The 27,064-nt window shown below is 38.3% G+C and overlaps 1 protein-coding gene across 1 annotated transcript; it reads left to right on the top strand.

The window, feature by feature from the left end:
• The first annotated feature begins 610 nt into the window (after nucleotides 1–610).
• On the top strand, nucleotides 611–27,064 carry grm2a (glutamate receptor, metabotropic 2a). The gene is made up of 5 exons (XM_060867093.1): nucleotides 611–1,120; nucleotides 16,050–16,887; nucleotides 18,854–19,917; nucleotides 25,649–25,829; nucleotides 26,837–27,064. Exons 1-5 carry the CDS (start codon nucleotides 611–613, stop codon nucleotides 26,908–26,910), a joined length of 2,667 nt encoding a protein of 888 aa, XP_060723076.1. The 3' UTR covers nucleotides 26,911–27,064.

Here is a 27,064-nt window from a genome sequence, read left to right as displayed (position 1 = left end):
AATAGTAATAATAATAATAATAATAATAATAATAATAATAATAATAATAATAAGAAGAAGAAGAAGAAGAAGAAGAAGCAGAAGAAGAATTAGTAGTAGTATTATCTATAGATGCTGCAAACACATTAACCTATGTAGCACATATTACAAAAAGGTTATCCCACTGAATTATGACTTTTAGCTTATTTATCTATCTTAAATTTACCCTTTATTAATTCTTTTACAGTGCCATAGTAGTCCATTTCATAATGTTTCACATTTTAAATGTAATTTCTCTGAGAGTCTATTCATTAATGCTAAACAAATAATTTCACTTTCTTTTGTGATGAAACCCAACTATTTCTAGACCAAATCACTACTATTCTCTTAATAACACATGTTATAACAGTTGCTTTGGTCCTTCAACCCCTCATCCTTCATTCAAATATATCTGTTCTTGATCCACAGACTCAGACCACCACACATTCAAAGAGCTGCGGTTGGCATTGATGCTGGATCTTACTTGTGTCTGACCACAAATATAACATCTTCCAGCTTTGCTCTACTTGCTGGCCAGAGAGAAGACACACAGAAAAAAAAAGCAGAGAATTGTGCTCTATATTTGACCACAATGGCTAGGAGGTTCCACTGCCTCCATGTTCAAGGACATTCCTGGTCACTCCATCTACTCCTCCTGCTGCTGCTTGTGGCTAGGAGGCCACAGGCTCTTGAAGTATCTGGCTACAGCACTGATACCACCAAGAAGGAGATCATCATAGAGGGGGATCTGGTGATTGGAGGACTCTTTCCAGTGCATCAGAAGGGTGACGGAGCAGAGGACTGTGGCCGCATCAATGCCCAAAGAGGGATACAGAGACTGGAGGCCATGCTGCTTGCACTAGATGAGATCAATAAAGATAATCGGATCTTGCCTGGAGTCACGTTGGGTGCTCATATTCTGGACACATGTTCAAAGGACACATACGCACTGGAGCAGTCACTGGAATTTGTGCGTGCTGTCCTGACAAAGGTAGACGACAGTGAATACACGTGCCCAGATGGATCCTATGCCATTCATGATGATGTTCCTCTTGCCATCTCTGGAGTCATTGGTGGGTCCTACAGTGATGTGTCCATACAGGTACTTTTTTTAACTTCTCCTTTTAATAAGCTTTTAATGTATATTTAAGTGGTGGGGTTAAATTAATTTCACGAATAACCTTGATTTTGACAGACGTAGCTGTAACTGTAAAATATACTTCAGAATAGTCAAGAATTGTGAGAAAACAGTGACTTAATGAGCACGTAAACAGAACAGGTGCCAACATTAGAGAACAGACTAGTGATGAGACAAGCTGCCACTACTGATCCATATGAACCATATCAGCTGACTTTGCACTCTGATCCCAGCTTTCTAACATGCTTGCATATGCAAACAATTGAACATTGTGTGTGACAATCAAAGGCTCTCTCTTATTTTCATACATTTGGGATTTAGTTAGTGAATACATTTTGAGCTTTGCAATTCATGAATCTATATTCTAGCAAGAAATGATTAACTAATGATTGACAACAAGTCAATGAAAAAGCCTGTATAATGTTATCCAAAGACTTCAAAACTAGAGTGTCTAAGCAGACTAAAAGCAGTGATAACAGTATGGTCAGCCATGGACTTGACTTGGACTCAAGTGGGAACTGAATACAACAAAAAAGGCCTTTTTATTGTATACTATAGACAGAAAAGTTTTTCTCACATTACTTTTTTTTTTTTTTTCATTTTTGTGTTATCTTACAGAGCCATATCTAGAACATGTTCTTATGTAGAGATCATGAGATCATGATCATGATCATGATCACGACAAAACAACTTTTGTTATATCAAGATAACGAGAAAACAAAAAATATATAATATATAAATATAAATATATAACAATGCATGGACTCTTAGGACTTTCATCCATATCATATCGTATAAATATCGTATAAATATCATATAGTAAGTTAAATTATGTAATAATAATAATAATAAATATAATGTCTTATAATCGGTTTACCCATAAATCATATCCTATACATTCATTCATGCACAACACTGTGTACAACACTCTGTATACAATGATTAAAAAGATGGCAGGAGTCTTCTTTTTTGTTTATTGGTACACAATGCACACACACACACACACACACACACATACACAATTGTGCAAGCTTGGTGTTGTGCTGTGAAGAGGCAATCATAGTGGGCTTGGACAGATGTTATGTGTAATAAAGCATGTGTATCATCATTGTGGCTTGTCAGTTACTAAGAAAAGGCCCATTATTTAAAACCATGATATAATGCACACCCCCAAACAGACACATACTTACAGTATCATGGCAGTGCTTGGCAATCCTTGTAAAGGTGAAACTTCACTGACAGCACTGACTGCTGCACTTTATTAGATCAGTTGTATAGGAAACATTGTTGTAGACTATGTAGGGTACCTACAATTCATCCATACCTTATTACTTTATTTATGAATGAATGCAAACATTCAAAGGATTCAGAAGTTTTTAATGACAGTGAATGTGGATGGGTTTGGTGATTGATATATCATTTTAGATTAAGGAAGGTCTTAGGTCTATCTCACAAAAGGAGCCTTATCCATCTTATTTTTAGATTATTTTTGTAATGGAAGTGTTTTCTCTAAGACTAGTCCATTAACAGTTAACTAGTTACTTGTTAACTGGATTAAAATGCAATCACACAAGTAAAGGTTTGATTGCAGGGAGATCTCAGAGATCTCTAACACACTGCTAAATGATGTCCTCACATTTCATTGTCGTCCCTACTGCATCAAACCCTACATCATTAAGGTTTTTTAAAAACAATTTTAGTTAGACATGAAAAGTGGTATTAGGACTAAATATATTTACAGCTCCAAAGATGTATCTCAGACATCTATAAAAATTCAAATCTATTATTTATTTATTTATTTATTTTAAAAAGTCAATAATTCTAATGCAAACTAATATAGAAATTGAAAGGCATGGCAGTTATGCTTAAGTAATTCTACATACAAGAGAAACAGAATGCTGCACAGTAGCATGCTGAGGTCTTATTTTCAGGCACTTAAACCTCACAGTACTGGAAAAGATTGACATGCTGGTAAGACCACTAGTTTTGACACTTTTCAAACACTTTTGGTGGGAATTTCTTTTAATGTTCTCTGAGTCAAAAGAGCAGTTGCCATGGAACATGAAGCAGAAGGGAGTAGGTGGAAATTGTGTGATATAAATATCAAGCTGGCTGACATAACAAAAATAGTTTGTAAGTCTTGTATTCAATTCGTATTTTTAATGGGTTTAATTTACTACAGTAAACTAAGTTAGTTTGCTTTTATTGGTAAAGGATACAATAATTCAGTCTGTTTTATTTAGAGCAAGTTTCCTATTTATATTGAAATGGCAAGACACGAAAAGTAAACATCCACAAAACAATATCAAATGCATCACTGCACCTACAGTATAAAGTATGTGGACATCTGACCCTCACACCCATGTGTAGGTCTTCTCTACATACAGTAGTTAAAATGTAGCTGGAACCACGCAATTGTCTAGAAAGCCATTTTATGCTATTAATTTAATATATTGATCCACTGGAACTAAGCAGTCAAGCCCAAACCTGGCCTAGCACGACAATGCTCCTGTGCATAAGACAAGGTCAATAAAGGCCCACACAAAGCCATGACCTTTATATTTGGTCAACTGGAACACCGTATGTGTATCAGGCACTGTTGTCCGACTGTGCGTGACACCACTAATGCTCTTATACTAAACACAGAGTGATACAAAAATAGTGGAAGTTATTAGGTGGGATACAATCTGGAATGTTGATGTTCAATGCTTGACATAGCAAAACTTGATATAGCAACAACAGTATACCCAGTAAACCACAAAACTATTTTAAATGAACAGACTTTAAGGTCCTTTTTATACTGAAGAGTTAATTAAACAGTAATTACTGCATTGCTTGACATGAAGGATAATGGTTTTTCTTTTTGCTGTATTTCACATTTTGTAGTTTCATACTGTGTGAAAGTTTACACTGTCTTGTCTCTGTTTGAGAAAGTGCACGAGGAGGCCACATCTTATGGTGTTATTCCCACAGTGACTGGGTAGTAACGAGACTCCTCTGTTATTAGCTGTGCTTGAGTAATGAGTCTGCTCTTTTGTTGACCATGAGTTTTAGTATTCCTCATTAAGCAAGAGTCAACCACAGGTGAGGGGTGATGTTGTTTCTGTGTGTTTGTGTATAAGTAGGGCTCTCCTATGTACAGGCAATCTGTGCCATATTCAGATTCAAATTTCATCAACTTCTGGACAAATGCTTTAGCACTATCATTCCCCTAAAAATGTGTAGCTTTGTTTTTTAGTCACACCAGTTATTTTTATTCTACTAATAGCCATGGAGGCAGGTCTATACTTCCACTTTCACTCTGCGGGACATCAGTTTAAGTAAGACCAACTTTTAGCTCATTAATAAAAAGAATTGAAGTGTTAAGAACTCCTGATTAGCACTAATAACCATCACTTATACAGACCGTGAAGTTTAGAATTGTTCTTAAACCAGATGTTCTGCAACCTCTTATTGGGAGAGAATTCTCCATTCTTATCATTCTTTTGTTTTATAGACAGCTGACATAGCAAAACACTTCTTTTTTCTGTAATTGAGATTCATTCTGTTTACCACTCCTTTTTTCTACAGAATGTTCAGTGCAGGTTGCACTGACTAAGATGTTATCTAAGAGGTTTGCTTAAAAGCATGTGACCTAGAAGGAGACTTTTATCTAAACCCTTCTAAAAAATTTGAAATCTCTACAGATCCTCAAGCAGAATAATTCATGAGGAAAACACTTCATGCAGTAACTTGTACAAATTACAAAAGTCAACAGTGCATTTATCCATGCTTTTTCCAAAGATATATCCATTTTGCACATCATCCTCGAAGCAAAGCATATAATTGTGCTGAGGTGACTATGACAGCTTTTGTAAGCTCTTCAAACATGAATAGCTGAGACAAAGAGCTGTTAGTACCATCTTTGTTGTCAATGCTATGTTTGTTCTATGTAATAGTAACTGACAGGTTTATGTTACAGAACAGAAAAAAAGAGTCTATAAAGGAAAAACTTGCAGTCATAAAGTTCAATATGAAATTCATTTTGTTCCATTTATTTTAAATATTCTTTTACAGACACATTATTCATACGTAAAATATATGTTTCAGAGAGTTTTCTAATGTAGGATACTTTTTATGCACATTTTAATTTTTACATGATTCATTCACTTTTCCAAACATGTAAGGAATAATGTTTTCTCATATAGAGTGAATTCTACCAATTTAGATATATGCACTTTTCCCCATTTGCATACCTGAAATTTTGTATACCTGCCAATTTCCATTCATATTCCAGCACTGTTCTATTTAATGACTGTATATCACATACCCAAAAGGTGATGTTGAAGGCTAATTCATGCTTCCACTACAAAATGTAAAGCCAACTGCATGTTCTTGAACTGCTGCTCGTGTAACACCCTCATCTGAGGGCAACAGACTCATATGAACCTCTATCTACACTCTTTCACATACATAAGCTTACAGATTCCCATGATGGTCTAGTGTTGCTGTGATTGACATGGGAGAAAGTATGCCTTGCCTCCCTCATGACTTGGATCCTGGATGAGAATCGTTGTAGCATCTTCAAGATAAATCAGAATTTGTTCAAGACTTAGAAATAAACTAAGAAATTGCTTGTTAATTTTTAAACTGAAATGGAGTGAACTGAAAAAGTGAAGTGTATTAGTAATAGCTCTTAAGTGCTCTTTTGGTAATGTGTTTGCTGTTTATTCAAACAAACAGGGTTTGATCCTGACAGTACATATTATATTCCTTTACTTTTAAAAATTACATTTGTGAATTTGCCTTACATTTAGTTGACATAAAGAAAGGTATTATATATAAATAGGGAAAAAAAGAGAGAAAGAGGGAAGGAAAGAGGTGGAGCTGCAGGCAGCTAACCTTTTCCCACCACAGAGAGTAAAATACTGCATCACTGATCAGATGTGAAACTTGCAGTGATAGAGGGCTTTCCATTTACATTTCCAGCATTTGGCAGACGCCCTCATCCTTACATTTACTCATGACTTACATTTAATCTCATTTTATACAACTGAGCAATTGAGGGTAAAGGGCATTGCTCAGGGGACCAGCAGTGGCCATGTGATTCTTCCCTAAACTGTTGTGACAAAGTTAGAAGCAAACGGTTGTCTAGAATGTTTTATTATGCTTTAGCTTTTTCCCCTTTCAGTGGAACAAATACACCCAAAGATGTTCCAGCATGACATTGTCCTGGTGCACACACTGAGAGCCTGACATGGAAGAACTTGAGTCCTGACCTCAGCCTCACTGAACACCTTTGTGTTGGATGAACTGGAATGATGGCTGGACACCAGACCTCCTCACCCAACACCAAAACCTGATCTTACATACAAGAAGAAGATTGAAGTCTGTAAACAGGGAATTTAATATTAATGCCTGAGGTTTTGGAATGAGATGATCAGTATTGAGGTGTCCGCACACTTTTGGCCATTTATTGTATTTTGCCACAATACCTATTATCATAAATACAAAAGCAACATTACTATTATGTCCATCCTCCTGTTTAAAGTTTATTTAAGCAGCATTGCAATCACAATCATGTGGTTATAATGAATATCTGTACTGCTGTGATTAACTGTTGTCAAATTACAGCCTTGTTGATGTTCATGATTGTGAGAGTGATAATGGTTTTACAGAACAGTTCCTTTCTGCGAACAGAAAATATATTAGTAAGTTACAGTTCAGACATGATAAGGACAAATGTACTATTTATCTTTGCTCTATTCAGGGAAATAAATCCTGAAGACGCCAAACTTTTTTTCTATCTCTCTAGCTCTCACTAGACGGCTCGATGATTTGTACATTCCCATTAACGATGATTCCAGTAAAACTGTTGTCTATTCTTCCATTTCATCTTCATCTAATAAGCTTTCATTATAAGCACAAAGTAATATGCCTATAAAAAATCTTTATTGCCTTATCTGCTGGTGTCCTGCTGGTAACACTAATGTAGTAACCATTTCAAACTAGCAGGTGGATTTTATGTGACAAACATGAGAGTGATACATAAAATAATGTCATACTTTCTTTATAGCATCGACTACCTAGATAACTAGTTTATATTTACATTAAGGTGCTGTAACGTTTCCTCCTGCAGTGTCCCCCAACCGCCAAAGGGAGCCCTCTCCCTAATATTGACATGACCCCGGCTCAAAGGACACTTCCTGGTTCCCTTTATTAAGCATTCTCACGTCTCAGTTCAGTGTGACATATTGTTGGTCCTGACTACTTAATGATCTGTTGTTTTTTTTCTCGTTTCTCACCTTTTGTGATTTTGTATTTTAGGATTTGTTTGCCTCACTATTGTCTATTTGGTTTGGGAACTGTGACTGTCTTCTGAACATGTCTTTGTCCTTTGATTTCTGGATTGTTTGTAGTGGATTTTATGGCCAATAAACTCAGCATATGGATTCTTCACCATCTGCTTCAGGGGGCTCATTACAGGTGCTTTCATGGGAAACTGGTGTCTGAAACTGGTTATCTATCTAAAAAGTATTATTTACCAAGCCCGATACACACAGTTAAAGATCACAGTTTGGTTATAAGAAATGTAGGCACTTGTGAATGGTGCTCAAATGAAATCAATTTAGTGGCCTGGAAGTAACTGTTGTATTATATGCTTTATGTATTCATCAGCTTGTGTTTGTTTTTGTTGTTGTTGTTGTTTGCATTCTGCTCTGTTCAGAATCAATTCCTGTGCAAATACATGTACATTCATGTATGTATATGTATATGTTTGCTGTTCAGGATGTTTAATCCTGCAGTAGAAATACTGAAATATTGCAGAAAGGAAAGCAGTAACTACTCCACAGGGATGAGAAGACGGGCTTTTTCATGTTGAGAAAATCCCAGATACCACACCAAAGTCACGCTGAAGCTACTTTCCTCTCTTTCTTCCTGTCCTCTTCTGTAAGATTCCTTAAGATTCCATCTCTTTTTTCATTTTCTAATCTGTTTCCTATCTTTTCCCTATCTTTCACTCTTGCTTCTAATTCCTTTTTCTCTTGTGCCTTTCTCTCTCCTCATAGAATAGCCTCTTTTTGTCCTTCATTGCCACCTCAGCTTTAGCGATTCCTCAGCTTCACTTAGCTTCATTCACCAATTCAAATTCCTTTCCGTTATTGTCATTTTAAGTATCTACATTGCAAAGACGTTACTGCCAACAACTTTGTATGATTATTGATTTGATGAAATTTGTTTTAGCCATTATAATACGTTGGGTATGTTTACATGTTTAAACATGACTGAAATAGCAGAGATCATGAGACTTTTACTCTGCTTTGTTGTATTTTGAATGTGGGTTTTTGGTGTAGAAATCCTGAGTGAGAAACTGAAACTAATTTTGAATTAATAAAATTTGATTGGATAGATATGAGTCTGGTGAATAGACTGATGAACCAGTTGATGTTAAAATGGACAGATGGACATGAAAACAGGTTTTCCATGTCAATCCCATAATTTGTGTAATCATACAGCTGTCCTTAAGTGCATTTGATACAATCTGCTGCCAAGATTTGCCATTAAGCATCCAAACATATTTCAAATGACAATGCTCAGAATGACTTCAGTGTTTACAATAATTTTCTCAGTGTTCAAAAATAAAATGTGAGTGGAGAGCGGGCAAAGTAAGAAAGAATCTTTCACTCTTTGGCAGTTGAGTAAATAAACTAGACAAGAAGGCACTGCAAACTCTAAAACCATGAGGTTTACCCAGTTACTTTTTACCAGCGTGTATCTGTGTAGGAAAGGATTTTATTGTACCCAGTGAGTACTGTATGTGGGCTAAATAACAAATAGGGTTTTTTTAATATTCTAACACCAGACTCATGTTCCTCAATTCAAGAATCATAAATCCAATAATTCACTCAACTTTAATCCTGAAAATCCACATAACTATGTTATGATAATTTCCATATGTGAGTTACAGAGTGAACAAAAGGACATGAGCTCCTTTTTATGATCTCTGAAAGCACCATTTTAAATTGAAATTTATTATACTTTCTTTTCGACAACTTTAATCCTTCTTCTTTAGTTGTGGTCAGTATGGCTGTGGATTAGTGACAAAAAAAGTCTTTCTTTTTTCGAGAGATCATGGAATCACGAATCTCAATAATTCCACACCCATCCATGGCCAAGGAAGCAAAATTGTCTGTGGTCTGCCGGTGGAAAAAAGGGGATTACTGCCATGGTCTGTCTGTCCTCTTGCTCGAGACATTCGTGAAGCTCCTGTAAGCTTGTGTATGCAGAAGAGGGTGTTACAAATGTCTTACACTGTCTTGTGATGCAATAGGAGCAGCAGTTCAAAAAGATTTGGCTGATTGAAGAACAACCAATCCCTCTATCAGCAGGAAAATCTGAGAACCTAAAGGAAACCGATGTGAAAATGCAAAACTCCACATGAACTGTTGCCTGAGCTCAGGATTAAACAGAGAACCTTGATAATCATATAATCATAATCAGTTTAATTCAAACAACCTTGTCATGTATATGGAATTTTTCTCCAAAAATCCGAGACAGCAGGTTATGTCAGTAGTAATGGTACAGAAAGGCAAATGCATTGCTCTTAATTTACGCAGCTGAATGCCCAAATTCACTAAAATCCTGGATCACATGTATATAATGTGTATTATTGGTTTATAGACTTTTAATGCAATTATTTCTAAAAAGCATTGTGTTACAAAGAATACATATTTAAATAGTGCTGACAATATAATAATTCATCAGTGATCATATACAGAACAAATCTGTTTATGTGGACAAATTATGGAGTAAATATTTAATAAAGTCTTAAAGAATACGTAATAAAGTCTTATACTGTATAAGCAGTATTGTATGTCTCAGTCTGGCATTATGCAAAAAAGCCAGTAGAATGTTAGTGGAACGGATGAAACTGGAGAGAACCTAACATTTTCCTTTATTAACCTTATTAAACTTTTCTTGCTGTTTCTATAGCAACATGTGCATGCTGAACCCTCTATGCTAGAAACCCTCTCTCTAAGAAACGGAATAATCGGATCTTTTAAAAAAGCTTTAACATAAATGTACCGGTAGACTGTAGACCTTAACAAGGGTTTCATTAAGTATGTTAAAGCAACACGACTCTTTGATCAGTCTTATATTTTTACCAGAACACTCTATGTTCATTAACTCTCCAGATCTGTACTTTTACATAAAAGAAAAGCTATTAACAAAAGGCTTGACTTAAAACATGGGTTTTCAGTCTAGACTTAAGGATTAAAGATGTGTCTGTATATTGAAAACTAACTGAAAGGATCTTTCATAAGTATGGGGCTTTTTTATTTAAAGAAGCTCTGCATCCTGCTGTAGCCTTTATTATTCTAGGTACTAATAAAGAGCCTGCATTGTTTGATTGAAGCAAGCATGGTTCACTCAGGTACTCACTGAAGTCCATTTAGTGCTTTGTAGGTCATACATAGCATATTATAAACAATTCAAAATTTTACTGGGAGCCGGAGCACTGTGGATAAGACTCAAATGTCATAGTACATCTAAAATGCCATAATCCACTATCCACTGATTTTGGAAGATTTGGATGACAAGCGTAGATCCCTAAAGTGAACGTGCTCTCCTGACCTATAACCCCACAGATCATTTCCATTTCACTTTGGAAACTGATACAGGAACTCATACAGGACAGCAGTTATTCACAGTTATTTGTGTTTTTCTGTTGTTGTTGTTGTTTAATAAAAGGGTTTTATTTTATGGTAATTGCTTACTAAACATTTCTATTATTCAGGCAGTTCGAACAAATGTTGCATTACTTTGTTTTTCACAAGCGTTGACAAGCAGGTGTTTATTGAATGCTTGACCTCACAGTAAAAGTGAAAGAATAAAAATAAAAATTAAAACACAACACATACTCTTTGTCCATGTATTTATGCTAGTAATTCATTTAAACAGAATAAATGTAACCAGGCCAACACTACAGAAATATGGTGTGAAAAACACTGATGTGCATTACACAGTCGCAAAGACTGCAAGCTCTTCTACAGCGCATGGCCAAATGTGATCAGGGCAAGTAGTCTCTGAATGTCACGGAATCTAAATACATGTTAAAATGTTTGTGACTTTGCAGCATCTTTTACTATTTGTTAAATTTTTAACTGAATTGTTTATTAAATATGCTGCATATTGGTACAATGAAAGAAACAACAGAGACCAGTTGACTAGAAATGTACTTCCATTTCGTTCCAAAACATTAAAGAAATATGGTTTAGTTTATCTGTTACCATTATATATGGTTTTACATGTTTTGTCTGAGTTGTAAATCTTTGCTGAAGTAAGACATCAAATAATACATCATACTGGAAATTTGAACACATATAAAATCATAAAATATCTTACCATAGGTTTTTTAAAGAAAGCTTGCCAGAGATCTTTATATTGAGCCTAGATCCTGCAGGACAGAACAAAATAGCCTTTTAGTTTCATAGGAAGCTTGAATGATGTGAAGCTTCTAAGCAGGGTTGACAAGTTTCTGGAAAATTCCCATCTCACAAACCACACAAAAGATTTGAAACTAGAACAAAAGGTTAATTTTTGGGGCATTGCAAAGGTGGGATGCTCTTACGTCTGTGTTTGTGTTGGGAAAAAAGTTAACAGAAGTGTGCACACATTTATTTGCAGAGGTGCCACTCCATCTAACCTGGGTCAGACCAAGTACTGTGTACAGGGTAACAAAATATTGTTAGTGTCTCCAAAAAAATTATTTAATTCATTTACTTCTGCATACTTAACATTCACTGTTGTTAATCATTAAAAAGCGTTCCAAGTGTTATGTTAAAAAATACCCCATTTTGACTTCAAGCAAATCTTAAATATAGCCAAAGTAATTGGCTTTTTCTGTCAACTATAAATGTAAATCGTTCCCTGATTTGAGAACGTTACAATGGTAAAGGCATATACTGTATTACGAAACATAATTAGATTTCTTACTAAGTCATGTTAGATTAGAGATAAAAAGCTATTTAAAATGTCACATAAGATAGTTCTCCTTGTACTGTGTTTTGCTCTTTTCCACCAGCCCTGTTTTATGTGTTTTTAATTTTTTTTTCCGGTATAATGGGAACATGCAATTTAAAAGGTTCCAGACCAGGGCTACTGTTTAAATCTGAATGTGAAAATAGACACAAATATTTGGAGCAGCAGATAGATAATAACCATTCATAGTCCATTCAGTATATCTTATAATTGTTTGTTATATTGTGTTTTGCACACTAAAACATAATAAAAGCATTGAAAGTCATTGTGTCATAAGCGTGAAACCGGTTAGATCCAAATGCAGGTTTATTTGCAAAATCCAAAAACAGGCAAGGGTCAAAACACCAGGCAAACAGCAACAAAGGAAATCCAAAAGTAGTAGTCAATAATCCAGGCGTAGGTCAGGGCAGGTAGCAAACAATCACAAACACGAAAAACAGGCAGGGTCAAAACGAGGCAATAAACAGAACAGAGAAATACACTCGGTATGCAGACAGGCTAACAATACTTCGCGTCGTAAGAGAGTTTTGAGTGAGCTTAAATAGACCAGGTGATTACAAACAGGAAACAGGTGTACTGAGTTGGTGGTGCAATGGATAGTGGGAATTAGAGTCCTGATGATAACGTGCAGCAAATACTCTGCAGGCCAGCAGAGGGAGCCCTCATGGCTCTCATAACAGAGCCCCCCCCCAGGAGTGGATTCCAGACACTCCAACGTAGATCCGGAGGGTGGTGGAGTGGAGGCGGAACAGGGGGAGGGAAGGCGGGCCAGGTCCATGTGGCGGTAGAGGGCAGGGCAGAGCCGGCAGAGCTGAAGGCCAGGGCGGTACAGCATGCGGCGCCAGAGACCAGAGCAGAGCTGAAGGCCAGGGCGGTACAGCATGCGGCGCCAGAGACCAGAGCAGGACTGGAGACCAGGGCGGTGCCGCATGCGCCGCCAGCGACCAGAGCAGGACTGGAGACCAGGGCGGTGCCGCAGGCGGCGCCAGCGACCAGAGCAGGACTGGAGGCCAGGGTGGTGCCACAGAGTAACTCAGTAAACTGGTCAGCATCGCAATCCAAGGCAGTGCTGGAGGTGTTCTGAGCCTGTAAACAGGGACAGGAGGTAGAAGGGCTGGCAAAGCCAGTGAAACAAAACACAGGACAGGTAACACAGGCAAATTGGTTGGTACCCAGAAACGACCATCATGGGCCAGGCAGAGAGTTCATAGTTGGCCATCTTAGATGAAGCAAATAGTTCAGGGTCGACTGTTTTTGACGAGACATTGAGACCTTGGAAGTGGAAGCATGGTTAGTGACCCAGGTTCGAACCTTCCAGCCGTGACTAAGTGTTCGGGGGACTTTGGTTCATGAGAGTGTGGGATTTCCTGTGAAGCAGAAGAACAAACGGTGGACCCTGCATGACTCAAAGATGATGTGGACATAGATGATATGGTTGATTCAGGTGCTACAGTTGCTAAAGATGATTCAGTTGATTCATTAGCTCCAGCAGGTTCATTTACTCCAGCCGGTTCAGGTACTTCAGCATGTTCAGGTGCTTCATTTACTCCAGCCTGTTCAGGTGATTCATTTACTCCAGCAGGTTCAGGTGCTTCAGACGGTTCAAATGGTTCGGTTGGTTCAGGTGCTCCAGCAGGTTCAGGTGCTTCATTTGCTCCAGCAGGTTCAGGTGCTTCATTTGCTCCAGCAGGTTCAGGTGCTTCAGCAGGTTCAAATGGTTTGGTCGGTTCAGGTGCTCCAGCAGGTTGAGGTGCTTCATTTGCTCCAGCAGGTTCCGGTGCTTCATTTGCTCCAGCAGGTTCAGGTGCTTCAGCAGATTCAGGTGCTTCAGACGGTTCAAATGGTTCGGTCAGTTCAGGTGCTCCAGCAGGTTCAGGTGCTTCAGCAGGTTCAGGTGCTTCATTTACTCCAGCAGGTTCAGGTGCTTCATTTACTCCAGCAGGTTCAGGTGCTTCAGCAGGTTCAGGTGCTTCAGGTGCCTCAGCAGGTTCAGGTGCTTCAGGTGCCTCAGCAGGTTCGGGTGCTTCAGGTGCCTCAGCAGGTTCGGGTGCCTCAGCAGGTTCGGGTGATTCATACGGTCAGGGGGTCTGGTGGAAGATCATTCAGGTGGCTCGGGAGAGGCAGATGGTTCAGAGTCGCGGATTTGGGAACTGCCCGGTGAAACAGAAGGGCAGCAAGCAGGCCGCGGTGCCATAGCAAGTACAGGAGGCATGGGACTGAGAGAACATACCTTGGTGGCCCTGGGGATCACTGAACTTGACAAAACTAGATTTCGACTCTTAGTCACTCGTGCAGACGTTATCTGGGGATCCAGTAGACTAGACACTAGTAGTTGTGGCTTTGCAGGAGCAGCAGAGATAGGTGAGGCAGCCATTTCGGGAAGTGGTTGGGATGCAGGAATGGCAGCAATCTTGACAACAGGTGCGGGGATGGTAACGGCCCTCTGAGGGACAGGTGTTGTCAGGACAGTGGCTCTTTCAACCGCTGGTGCAGATACAGTAGTAGTCCTCTTGAAAACAGGTACAGGTAAGACAGTAGCCATTTTAGGGGTAGGTGCAGACACGGCAGTCTTGCTTGCGAAGCGTTTTCTTCTGATAGCCCTCCTAGACAAGGATTCAGGCATAGGAGCGGCTATTTTATGATCTGAGTCAGGCATGTTGGCTGCCATTTTGGGAGTAGGGGCAGGTGTGACAGCGGCTGTTTTAGGAGCAGAGACCGGCCTAGTGACGGCCATGCTGTCAATGGTTTTTCCATCCAGGGTTTCCCATAAGTTCCATCGGCTTCGGCTTTCTAAATTACTCACAAACCCCCAAAAGTCCAAAATTTGTAAGCTTTGTGTCTCTGCTTGAGACAAAGGTTCATCCAGACAGTCATTTAAGTACAACTTTAATTCTTCGTCGCTGAGGTTCAAACCAGCCGCACATGTCCAGAATAATTGGGCAAAACAACTGACCGCTCGTCCTTGTTGGCGGAGGGACATCAAGTCATCCAACCTGTCCCACCATTCTTCCTCAGAGGAGGGGGGCAACACTTGGATTTGTATGCCGCTGTATCGGTACATGTCGGGGTACGGGAACACACCAATCGAAACGGGGAAATATCACTGCTGAATCCTAGATGAGTGGTCGAAAAAGGTGCCGGAAGACTTACTGGGAATGCTGGATTTGGTTGTTGGTTTATGGCTGATGCAGTGATGAAACCAGGGTGGGTGAAATAAACCGCTGGATCTTGACGGGTGAAATATTCTGTCATAAGCGTGAAACCGGTTAGATCCAAATGCAGGTTTATTTGCAAAATCCAAAAACAGGCAAGGGTCAAAACACCAGGCAAACAGCAATGACAAAGGAAATCCAAAAGCAGTAGTCAATAATCCAGGCGTAGGTCAGGGCAGGTAGCAAGCAATCACAAACACGAAAAACAGGCAGGGTCAAAACGAGGCAATAAACAGAACAGAGAAATACACTCAGTATGCAGACAGGCTGACAATACTTCGCGTCATAAGAGAGTTCTGAGTGAGCTTAAATAGACCAGGTGATTACAAACAGGAAACAGGTGTACTGAGTTGGTGGTGCAATGGATAGTGGGAATTAGAGTCCTGATGATAACGTGCAGCAAATTCTCTGCAGGCCAGCAGAGGGAGCCCTCATGGCTCTCATAACATTATGTGAATGCTTTAATCTGTTATTTGTGCAAGGTATACTGGATAAACTACATACACCGTGTAGAATTTTTTTTTAATGAAACAAATAAACATTAATCAGCACTATCTCATCCACAATTTATTACTAATTATAATTGCTTAGCATAATAATGCTCATAGACTCTCTTCTGCATACTTCTATCTCATAGATTGTTCTCTTTTTTCTTGCAGGTGGCCAACCTTTTGCGACTTTTCCAAATTCCCCAAATTAGCTATGCGTCAACAAGTGCTAAGCTAAGTGATAAGTCCCGCTATGACTATTTTGCTCGTACCGTCCCACCAGACTTCTATCAAGCCAAGGCCATGGCTGAGATCCTGCGCTACTTCAACTGGACTTATGTCTCTACTGTAGCCTCAGAGGGTGACTACGGAGAAACTGGCATTGATGCTTTTCAGCAGGAGGCCAGAGCCTTGCAAATCTGCATCGCTACATCTGCGAAGGTTAGCCGCTCAATGGACCGCTACAGTTATGAAGGAGTGATCAGGTCTCTGTTACAGAAGTCCAATGCTAAAGTTGTTATCCTCTTTACTAGAAGCGAGGATGCTAGGGAGCTTCTTGTTGCCGCAAATCGCATGAATGTGTCCTTTATTTGGGTAGCAAGTGATGGCTGGGGGGCCCAGGAGAGTGTGGTGAAAGGAAGCGAGTCAGTGGCAGAAGGAGCTTTTACCATTGAACTTGCTTCATATCCAGTCAACAAATTTGCTGAGTACTTCACAAATCTAAATCCTTACAACAACACTCGTAATCCCTGGTTTCGTGAGTTCTGGGAGCATCAGTTCCAATGTAGTCTGCATGATATTAACTGTGGGAAGCATTCGCTCCGAGATGGCAAATTTGAGCAAGAATCCAAGATAATGTTTGTAGTGAATGCTGTGTATGCAATGGCCTATGCACTGCACAACATGAGACAATCAGTATGTCAAAACTCAACTAAACTCTGCAGTACCATGAAACCAGTAAATGGAAAGAAGTTGTATAAAGATTACATCTTGAAGACAAAGTTTGATGGTGAGTACTATGATGGTAACTATTCCAAATCTTTGGTACCCAGCAGCATGTCAACTGTCAATTGTACATTTTTTAATTATAGATAATAAGTCAAGCCATGGAATGGAGAGACCAGGACAGCCAACATCAATATTATTAAGAAATATGATTGGAGTATAGAATCTAGCAAACACAAGGACACTGTAGGAGATGTTTGGAAAATGCAATTATACTACTGGTGTAGTTATAGAACTGTGAGCAGAGAGAAAACCTGTACTGAAGACAAAACAGTGTGACAAGAAAAGGGATGTTTCTATGATTCAAAACATACCACCTTACATGTGAAACATATGTCTGTAAATAGCAGCGGCAGGATGTTTAAAGTGTCCAGAGTTAGCTCTAAACAGCTCAGAACCAGACAAAACCTGCCTCAAATCTCAGAATAATCACCCAAAACATATTATTACAGCAATTTTTATCAGAAACCCCCCAAAAAACGACGATTGTTCATGATTATTCGAGTTAAGCAACTGACTAAAATCCCTTTGGGTACGTTAAGGACCCCTAAAATAAGCAGCACATAAAAATACTTTACATAGTCACTGACTTCAAATTATATGAAGAAAATTCTGTTGTGATAGTAAACTGATCTTTCCTAGTATCTCCACTATGTGGTATGTCCAAATGTTGGTAGACACCTGACCATAACGCCTGTATGTGGTTCTTCTTTAAACTGTTGCCACAAAGTTAGAAGCCCACAATTGTATAGAGTGTCTTAGTATACTGTCGCATTACAAGTTTCCTTCACTTGAAATAAGGGGATCAGACATGATTCTGTATGACAATGGCCCTATTCAGAGACCAGTTCATTACAGTGCACCATGTATTCACACACACACACACACACACACACACACACACACACACACACACACACACACACACACACATACAGTACATTCACACCTACGGGCAATTTAGTGAAGCCAGGTCAACAATTCATATGTTTTTGGCAAGTGAGAGGACACCCATTCACACACCATGGACCCTGGAGCTGTGAAGTGGCACTACTATGCTGCCCTTTCTGATTCACTAACCCAGATTTAAATATCTTCAAATTAAAGATGACATTCTCTAATTTACTACTTTAACATTGCTATAATTTTATTTTAAATCCGGTGATGTTGACTTAATACCTATGATATTTTATAAGTAGTGCTTAAATAGGATGCAATAGTTTGTGATACATGTCTTGTCCAGAGAGAAATGGCAAAGACAATATTGAGAGAAAGTGGAGTAAAATAAGGTAAAAATGTGCGCTTTTTCTATGATATATCTATGGATAGTATCCATGCTATTATGTGCAATGAACCTGTTTTTATCTTGTTGTACAGACAAAGTAAGATACTCTGTCTATAAAATAGAGTGGTTCTACCCTGCTGGTTGCTTTTTTTAAAGCAGCCTGAATAATCTCAAAGAAAACCATTGTAGTGAAATCAAAGACATGAATCAGACTCAGTGCTTTGGTATAGCAATCATTTTGATTGTGTTTCTTATTAGACAAAAACTTATCTAAAATATTTATGTCAAACTTAGACAAATAGGAACTCAATGTTTACATAAAGATATTTGGTGATACTGAGGAAAATCACTAAATATGTTTATTGTGTATGTTATAAATATGTTATTGTGATAAAGGTGGTTGATTTCATCTAAAGTGAAATGTTTTGAACTGGAACAATACCTGAAAAGAAAGATGACAGTCTTGTGAATCCACCTCCTGACCTTAATTATGTAGATGCACAGTTTGTACCTGTGTCCAGTGCATCTACAACCCACAAAAGTAAAGCTTTTGCGAACGTTAGTGCAGTGTGTGGATATTACGTAAGGATTCCAAAGGCTTTGATATAATAGATTTGAAGCTCTCCCTTAAGCCTTTCCATTTTGCTTTGACGTTTGGCTTACCTTTTTTCTTTTGTCTTTACAGCTCCTTTTCGTCCAGCTGACACAGAGAACACCATTATCTTTGATGCTTATGGAGACAGTCTGGGTCGGTACAACATCTTCCACTACCACATAGAAAATGGCACATATGTTTACCGTAAAGTGGGCTTTTGGTCCCAGACTTTGAACCTAGATACAAATCTGATTCCTTGGGATAACCAATTGCTACCTACATCTCAGTGTAGTGACCCCTGCAAGATGAATGAAATCAAGAGCATGCAGCCCGGTGATGTCTGCTGTTGGATCTGTATTCCCTGCCAGCCCTACCAGTATCTCCTGGATGAATTCACTTGTGCAGAATGCAGCTTTGGTCAGTGGCCACTGGCCAACCTCACTGGCTGCTATGACTTGCCTGAGGAGTACATCCATTGGGAGGATGCCTGGGCTATTGGACCAGTCACCATTGCCTGTTTGGGGATCCTGTGCACACTCTTTGTGATTGGACTCTTCATAAAGAACAATGAGACACCTGTAATTAAAGCTAGTGGACGAGAAGTTTCCTACATTTTACTCCTGGGAGTGCTTCTCTGTTACTGCATCACTTTCATCTACATTGCCAAACCTTCAGTAGTAGTGTGTACATTACGTCGTCTTGGGCTTGGTACATCCTTTGCAGTTTGCTACTCGGCACTTCTGACCAAGACCAACCGCATTGCACGTATTTTCAATGGCGTCAAAGATGGTGCACAAAGACCACGGTTTATTAGTCCAGCTTCACAGGTAGCTATTTGTGCTGCCCTCATTTCATGTCAGCTCTTAGTAGTGATGGTCTGGCTCTTGGTAGAAGTGCCGGGTGTAAGGAAAGAGGTCAGTCCTGAGAGAAGAGACATAGTCAGGTTGAAATGCAACAGCAAGGACTCCAGCATGCTAATTTCACTGACCTATAACTGTGTCCTCATTATCCTCTGTACCTTCTACGCCTTCAAGACCAGAAAGTGCCCAGAGAACTTCAATGAGGCAAAGTTTATTGGTTTCACGATGTACACCACCTGCATAATCTGGCTGGCTTTCCAGCCCATCTTCTATGTCACAGCCAGTGACTACAGGGTAAGCAGATTTAACATAGCTAATGCTTTTTTCATTTTGGTGTTTTGAATTTACATAAAAAAAGAAATGACAGAACTACAATCCAGAACTTAAACTAATCTTCTTAATTCAAGAGTAATTAGAATTTACATATTGTCTACACTCACAATTGTTTACAGAAAACCAGCAAAAACAGATAGGAATAATAGATATTTTTATTCTCAATTTGAATAAATATCATCAGTTAAACGTTAGGACACACCGGATTCTAGCAACATTTTCTTTTTCAATGCATTTTTCTATTGAATTTTTTGTTTTCTATCATTTAAAAAATATTAAATTATAATAATATATGTGACGTTCACACTATAAAATTATTCAGTGACCCAGAAAAATGGTAAACATACATTTTATATTTTAAACTCCTAAGAGTATTTAACAAAATAAGCTACGTGTACACCTTTGGCATCTTCACAACCGGTTTCATGAAGGAGATTCACCCATGAGGTTTTCTTAAATTTCTCAAGCAGGTCAGGAACTCATTGGAAGTTTCAGTGAAGTTTATTCATTCCTCATTAGTAACTAGTTTATCCTGGTCAAAATTGTAATGTATCCAGAGCCTATACCTGGGAACACTGGGCATGGCAAGGCAATACACTCTGGAACACACACACACACACACACACACACACACTTTAGTGTAGGCAGGTCACTGGCATGTTTTTTAAAGGTACTTGTCTTAAATAAGGCATCTTATTAAATATACATTTAGATTTTTTTATACAGTGAGGAAAATAAGTATTTGAACACCCTGCTATTTTGCAAGTTCTCCCACTTAGAAATCATGGAGGGGTCTGAAATTGTCATCGTAGGTGCATGTCCACTGTGAGAGACATAATCTAAAAAAAAAAATCCAGAAATCACAATATATGATTTTTTTTTAAACTATTTATTTGTATGATACAGCTGCAAATAAGTATTTGAACAACTGAGAAAATCAATGTTAATATTTGGTACAGTAGCCTTTGTTTGCAATTACAGAGGTCAAATGTTTCCTGTAGTTTTTCACCAGGTTTGCACACACTGCAGGAGGGATTTTGGCCCACTCCTCCACACAGATCTTCTCTAGATCAGTCAGATTTCTGGCCTGTCGTTGAGAAACACGGAGTTTGAGCTCCCTCCAAAGATTCTCTATTGGGTTTAGGTCTGGAGACTGGCTAGGCCACGCCAGAACCATGATATGCTTCTTACAGAGCCACTCCTTGGTTATCCTGGCTGTGTGCTTCGGGTCATTGTCATGTTGTAAGACCCAGCCTCGACCCATCTTCAATGCTCTAACTGAGGGAGGTTGTTCCCCAAAATCTCGCAATACATGGCCCCGGTCATCCTCTCCTTACTACAGTGCAGTCGCCCTGTCCCATGTGCAGAAAAACACCCCCAAAGCATGATGCTACCACCCCCATGCTTCACAGTAGGGATGGTGTTCTTGGGATGGTACTCAGCATTCTTCTTCCTCCAAACACGTTTAGTGGAATTATGACCAAAAAGTTCTATTTTGGTCTCATCTGACCACATGACTTTCTCCCATGACTCCTCTGGATCATCCAAATGGTCATTGGCAAACTTAAGACGGGCCTGGACATGTGCTGGTTTAAGCAGGGGAACCTTCCATGCCACGCATGATTTCAAACCATGATGTCTTAGTGTATTACCAACAGTAACCTTGGAAACGGTGGTCCCAGCTCTTTTCAGGTCATTGACCAGCTCCTCCCGTGTAGTTCTGGGCTGATTTCTCACCTTTCTTAGGATCATTGAGACCCCACGAGGTGAGATCTTGCATGGAGCCCCAGTCCGAGGGAGATTGACAGTCATGTTTAGCTTCTTCCATTTTCTAATGATTGCTCCAACAGTGGACCTTTTTTCACCAAGCTGCTTGGCAATTTCCCCGTAGCCCTTTCCAGCCTTGTGGAGGTGTACAGTTTTGTCTCTAGTGTCTTTGGACAGCTCTTTGGTCTTGGCCATGTTAGTAGTTGGATTCTTACTGATTGTATGGGGTGGACAGGTGTCTTTATGCAGCTAACGACCTCAAACAGGTGCATCTAATTTAGGATAATAAATGGAGTGGAGGTGGACATTTTAAAGGCAGACTAACAGGTCTTTGAGGGTCAGAATTCTAGCTGATAGACAGGTGTTCAAATACTTATTTGCAGCTGTATCATACAAATAAATAGTTAAAAAATCATACATTGTGATTTCTGGATTTTTTTTTTTAGATTATGTCTCTCACAGTGGACATGCACCTACGATGACAATTTCACAACCCTCCATGATTTCCAAGTGAGAGAACTTGCAAAATAGCAGGGTGTTCAAATACTTATTTTCCTCACTGTATATATTCATGCCTATAATATCACAATTTACATTTTTTCTGGGTGAATTTGTTTTACAAAAAGTCTTTATTAAATTTTTTTAAAAGAAAATAATTTAGACCTTAATTAACTCCCAAAGTTACAGAATAAAATTCCTCCACATGTCAGAAATGCAGGGGACCATAAAAGGGGGGTTTATTATGAAAAAATAACAAAGAGCTAGAAACACAAATACAAAAACAACAAACAAGAGACAACAAACAAAGAGACAGGGACTCAGCAAAAAAAAAAAAAACCAGACGCAAGACAACTGGTATAAATAGGGGTGACAATCATTGAAACACAAGGAACAGGTGTGCAGAGGCGGGGCGGATAAGGAAAAGCACATGGCACAGACACAAAAACTGCCAGAACATCCACCTAGTGTCCAGGTAGGGAATAGTTGAAGCCATTCCTGTCACCATGATCCTCAGTTTACAGGCTCATCTATCAACTTAACACCTACTCAAACACCTATCCCCTGTTCTTAATCTTCGAGTTCTTGACTCAGCTGTACACAATCCCTCACACTCCCATAACTAACCTGCAGAAACAGACCGGTATTTCATGCTGGCATTATGTTTTGAAGTTTGTTATGATTATCACATTATCCCATTGCCCTTGTCTAATAATGAATATTATTTTCCATTTGTAAATCACCAAATTGTAGAAAAAAGCTGAATAAGAAGTTATATTATTAAAATAATTAATATAATAATTGTAGGTAATGGATGTGAATGTTATTTTTGACTGCTGTTAATTTTGATGCTTTGACTGAAGTTTAAACAGTGCAGGTGATTTCTTTATTATTTAAAGAAACGTCATTTAATACATGTTTAAACAGCAAACATTAGCAATATGTGTTAAAATGGTGTATTATTTATTTATTTCTTTTTTTTAGACAGGTTAGATGGTGTTGATTCCCTTTCTATAACATCTTGCTCCTGAATAGTACCTTCTCGTATCTTGTCAGATGACACTACTGAAATGTTTCTTGTATGGCACGAAGGCTTTATTATTTATTAATGGGCTGAGAAGTGATTCTACACACTGTTGTCTGTGTCTTTCTGAAGGTTACTGATTCAGATACAGAAGCGCTTAAGTGTCTAGTATGGTCTGGATTTACAAGAGCTCACATTTGTAATTGAGTTCGGAAGCAGGAAGCGTATTGTTTAATAAAACATGTGCTTTCTAATTCTAATCATTGTTATACTATCCACCATACCTGCAGTTTTTTAATTTATATTTGAGCCTGTCTTAAAGGTAGTTACATTGAAAATCACTCAGCATCAGGGTCAGTTAAATATTTTTTTACAATGTCTTAGGGCTTTTTACAGAGTTGAGCAGCTAAAACAGCAAAACCTTGAAATATTGTTAATGAACTCTTCTGTGCTATTCCTTGCCATGACATTTTTGAAAAATTATTGTTTTATTTCTTCAAGAAAAACTATTCAGTTACAGCAGCTGTGCTTTGAGAATTACTTTCACAGTGATTCAAATAAGATGGCAAACAAAGACAAAATAGCACATCTCATTTCCAGTTGAAATAATACAGTAACCTTTTGGAAAGAATTCTGCAATTTTTATGAATCCATGTATACGTGATTCAGTGAGATTGCTGGCGATTCATTGAAAAAGCTGTCTTTTTCATTTTGTTTGACAAATGATTACAATAAAATGACAAAATAGAACCATTATTAACCTCCTTTAACCGGGTGGCACAACATAATAGGGCCTTTGAACCCTGAAGGGAAGAGAACATGATTCCAGGGTAAGACATAGCCCTCATGAAGAATAAAACATAACTGAAACATTATGGTAATCTATAACAGGATAAAATTTCTTCTTTCACAGATTTTGCCTAATCAGAGAGATAGAAATAGGCAATAAGAAACATGGCATGGATGGTCTCACACACACACACACACACACACACACACACACACACACACACACACACACACACACACACACAGTGGATTTGTTTACTAACGTCAGATTTTATTTGCTCTGTTGGTGTGTTATGGCTCTAATGGGCTTTCCCTTTGAATTCGCAGAGTCAGATTAAAACAAAAAGAGAGAAAGACAGGGGCTCCTTGCCTCTAATGGTAAATTATACAGGCATGAACATGAGGAGGGAGTGACAAAAAGAACAGGATGTCCCTGAGTCTTTTCAAAACAATGAAAGTGTGTGTGTGTGTGTGTGTCTTTGGTGTATACTTGTGTGGTGGATTGTTAAAATTTGATAAATCCAGCTGAAGCCTATGTTTTGGAGGCTATGTGTGAGAAGAGAGTGTGAGAATAGGTTATTAATATTAATTAATATTAATAACTTGTCATTAATATGATTTTCTTTGTATATTATATAAAAAAAAATCTATTGGTTGTTCAATGAGTCAATGAATTGAATGGAATGAATGTAATTGAATTGATCTGAACTCAAGGACATCATAAAGGTGTAATAAATAGGACCAGATGTGAAAAGCAATCAATTATATTCCCTGTATCTCTAAATCAGAAGAAAGAGGTACAATACTTTTATGTACAGTTATTTAGGTTGTATTATTTAAAGCCTCTTCCTGAAACTCTCCTGAACCTAATTTAGCAAACAGAATACAAATAATGTGAACTTTATGAATAATCGTATGGAGTGTGTAGGCAAGAAATAAATCTATAAAAGGCTGATTCTGTAGCACCTTATGGAATTAAGTGTGTAATACTTTTATAGTATTTATGGTCATTTTAGAATACTTAGAATACATTTATAGTGTTAATATAAAAAGATTTGAGATTCACTGATTAGTAAGGAGTTAGTACAGAAATGTTCTTCTTCTTTTTCTTCTACTTTCGGCTTTTCCTGTTAGTGGTCACCACAGTGAATCATCTGTTTCCACCTAATTCTTTCCTCTGCATCCTCTACGCTCGCACAAATTAAATTCAATTTTCTTTTGATTCTTGTTCACGTTCTTCTGTCACACAACACTCTTCACACTTTTCTCCACCTGCTCCATTAGTACAGAAATTGTACACATCATCATTCAGATATCGGACAAAATGGCGTGTTGCTTGAATAGTTGCATGTGTCTAATTATCGTGCAAAACTAGCTGTTAATTTAAATCGTTTGTGTGATATCGGCTTGACAGTATAGCAGTGTTGAGGGCGACATTTATTGTAACTACTTTACTGTAGGTCACAGCAAAATCTGAAGACTTTTTAGTAGAGACATCTTTAATTAAACACATTGTTTAGAACACATTTTTTGTTTGTTAATGATTCTCCCCTTATCACCTTCAGCTGCTGCAGTATTGTAATGTTTTCTATAAATGTATTTGTGTCCTCTTAGGTTCAGACCACCACAATGTGCATCTCGGTGAGTCTGAGTGGCTCAGTGGTGCTGGGTTGCCTTTTTGCTCCTAAGATCCACATCATCCTGTTCCAGCCACAGAAGAATGTCACCACCAGTCTCAGGGTGGCCACCACTCGCTTTAGTGTGACCACAGGCCCCGGCTCCAGCTTCTCTCAAGGTACAATTCTGCAACTTATATACAGATCACCTAAATGCAATTAATATCAAATAATAAGATGGTAAAATCATGACATTCTTGTGTATCTGACCATTTAAAAAGAAAGGAATTATACACTTCTCTTAGAACCAGTGATGTCATAATATGATAATGAGCTCCTTTATTAGAAAGAACCCGGCAAAGTCTTAGTATCAGAATGGATATATTTATTAGTCAGAATCCATTGATTACAATATATCCAAAAAACACTTCTCTTATACACAAAAATGTGATGTCATAATATCAGAGTAAATGCATTTAAAAGAGAGATCCTGGTGATGTCATATCAGAATAGATGTATTTATGAGTCACATGAATGACTGTGATATTCAAATGAACAGCGCAGCCATGTGAGGTCACAATATATCAGAATGAAGACATCAAAAAGAACACTGTATCATAATAAATGCTTATCTGTCTTACCCAGTGATATCATAATATCCAAATATGTTGTTAGACAGAACCCAAACTGAACATCTTTATCAGACAGATCCCAGTGATGTCATAATGTCAGACTGAATATCTTTATCAGACAGAACTTAGTGATGTCATATTGTCAGACTGAACATCTTTATCAGACAGAACTTAGTGATGTCATATTGTCAGACTGAACATCTTTATCAGACAGAACCCAGTTATGTCATATTGTCAGACTGAACATCTTTATCAGACAGAACGGAGTGATGTCATAATGTCAGACTGAACAACTTTATCAGACAGAACCCAGTGATGTCATATTGTCAGACTGAACATCTTTATCCGACAGAACCCAGTGATGTATGACTGAACATTTTTATCAGATATCAGACTGAACATTTTTATAAGACAGAAATCAGTGATCCTGTCAAAACAAACAGAGAACTTTGATGTCATATGTTGCTGAATTATTCTATGATGACGTAGAGCTGAGAAGTGGTTAATACATTACATAATACTACTTAACTAATTTTTTTGTAACTGCTTTGTTTCTTCAGCATCCAACATTGTGCCAACAGTGTGTAATGGAAGAGAAGTAGTGGACTCGACAACATCATCCCTCTAAAAGATGAACTCTATCCATCTGCCAAATGTGGTATACAGATTAATTTTTATCACTAGTCAGTAAAACGTGTTTGCTGATATTAAGGAGGCCCCTCACAATACAGAGAGGCACTTATTTCATTTTCAACGTGCTGTGAAAATATTCTCTCCCTCTC

Source organism: Tachysurus vachellii, chromosome 4 (assembly GCF_030014155.1).
Source record: "Tachysurus vachellii isolate PV-2020 chromosome 4, HZAU_Pvac_v1, whole genome shotgun sequence".
In the NCBI taxonomy this organism is placed as follows: Eukaryota; Metazoa; Chordata; class Actinopteri; order Siluriformes; family Bagridae; genus Tachysurus; species Tachysurus vachellii.
This window is presented reverse-complemented; position numbering and strand designations above follow the sequence as displayed.

Excerpts from the sequence above, each read along its gene's own strand:
- grm2a (XM_060867093.1), top strand. The coding sequence starts at position 611 with ATGGCTAGGAGGTTCCACTGCCTCCATGTTCAAGGACATTCCTGGTCA. Across the intron at positions 1,121-16,049 it reads ACAGTGATGTGTCCATACAG|GTGGCCAACCTTTTGCGACT; the intron begins GTACTTTTTTTA and ends TTTTTCTTGCAG. Across the intron at positions 16,888-18,853 it reads CTTGAAGACAAAGTTTGATG|CTCCTTTTCGTCCAGCTGAC; the intron begins GTGAGTACTATG and ends TTGTCTTTACAG.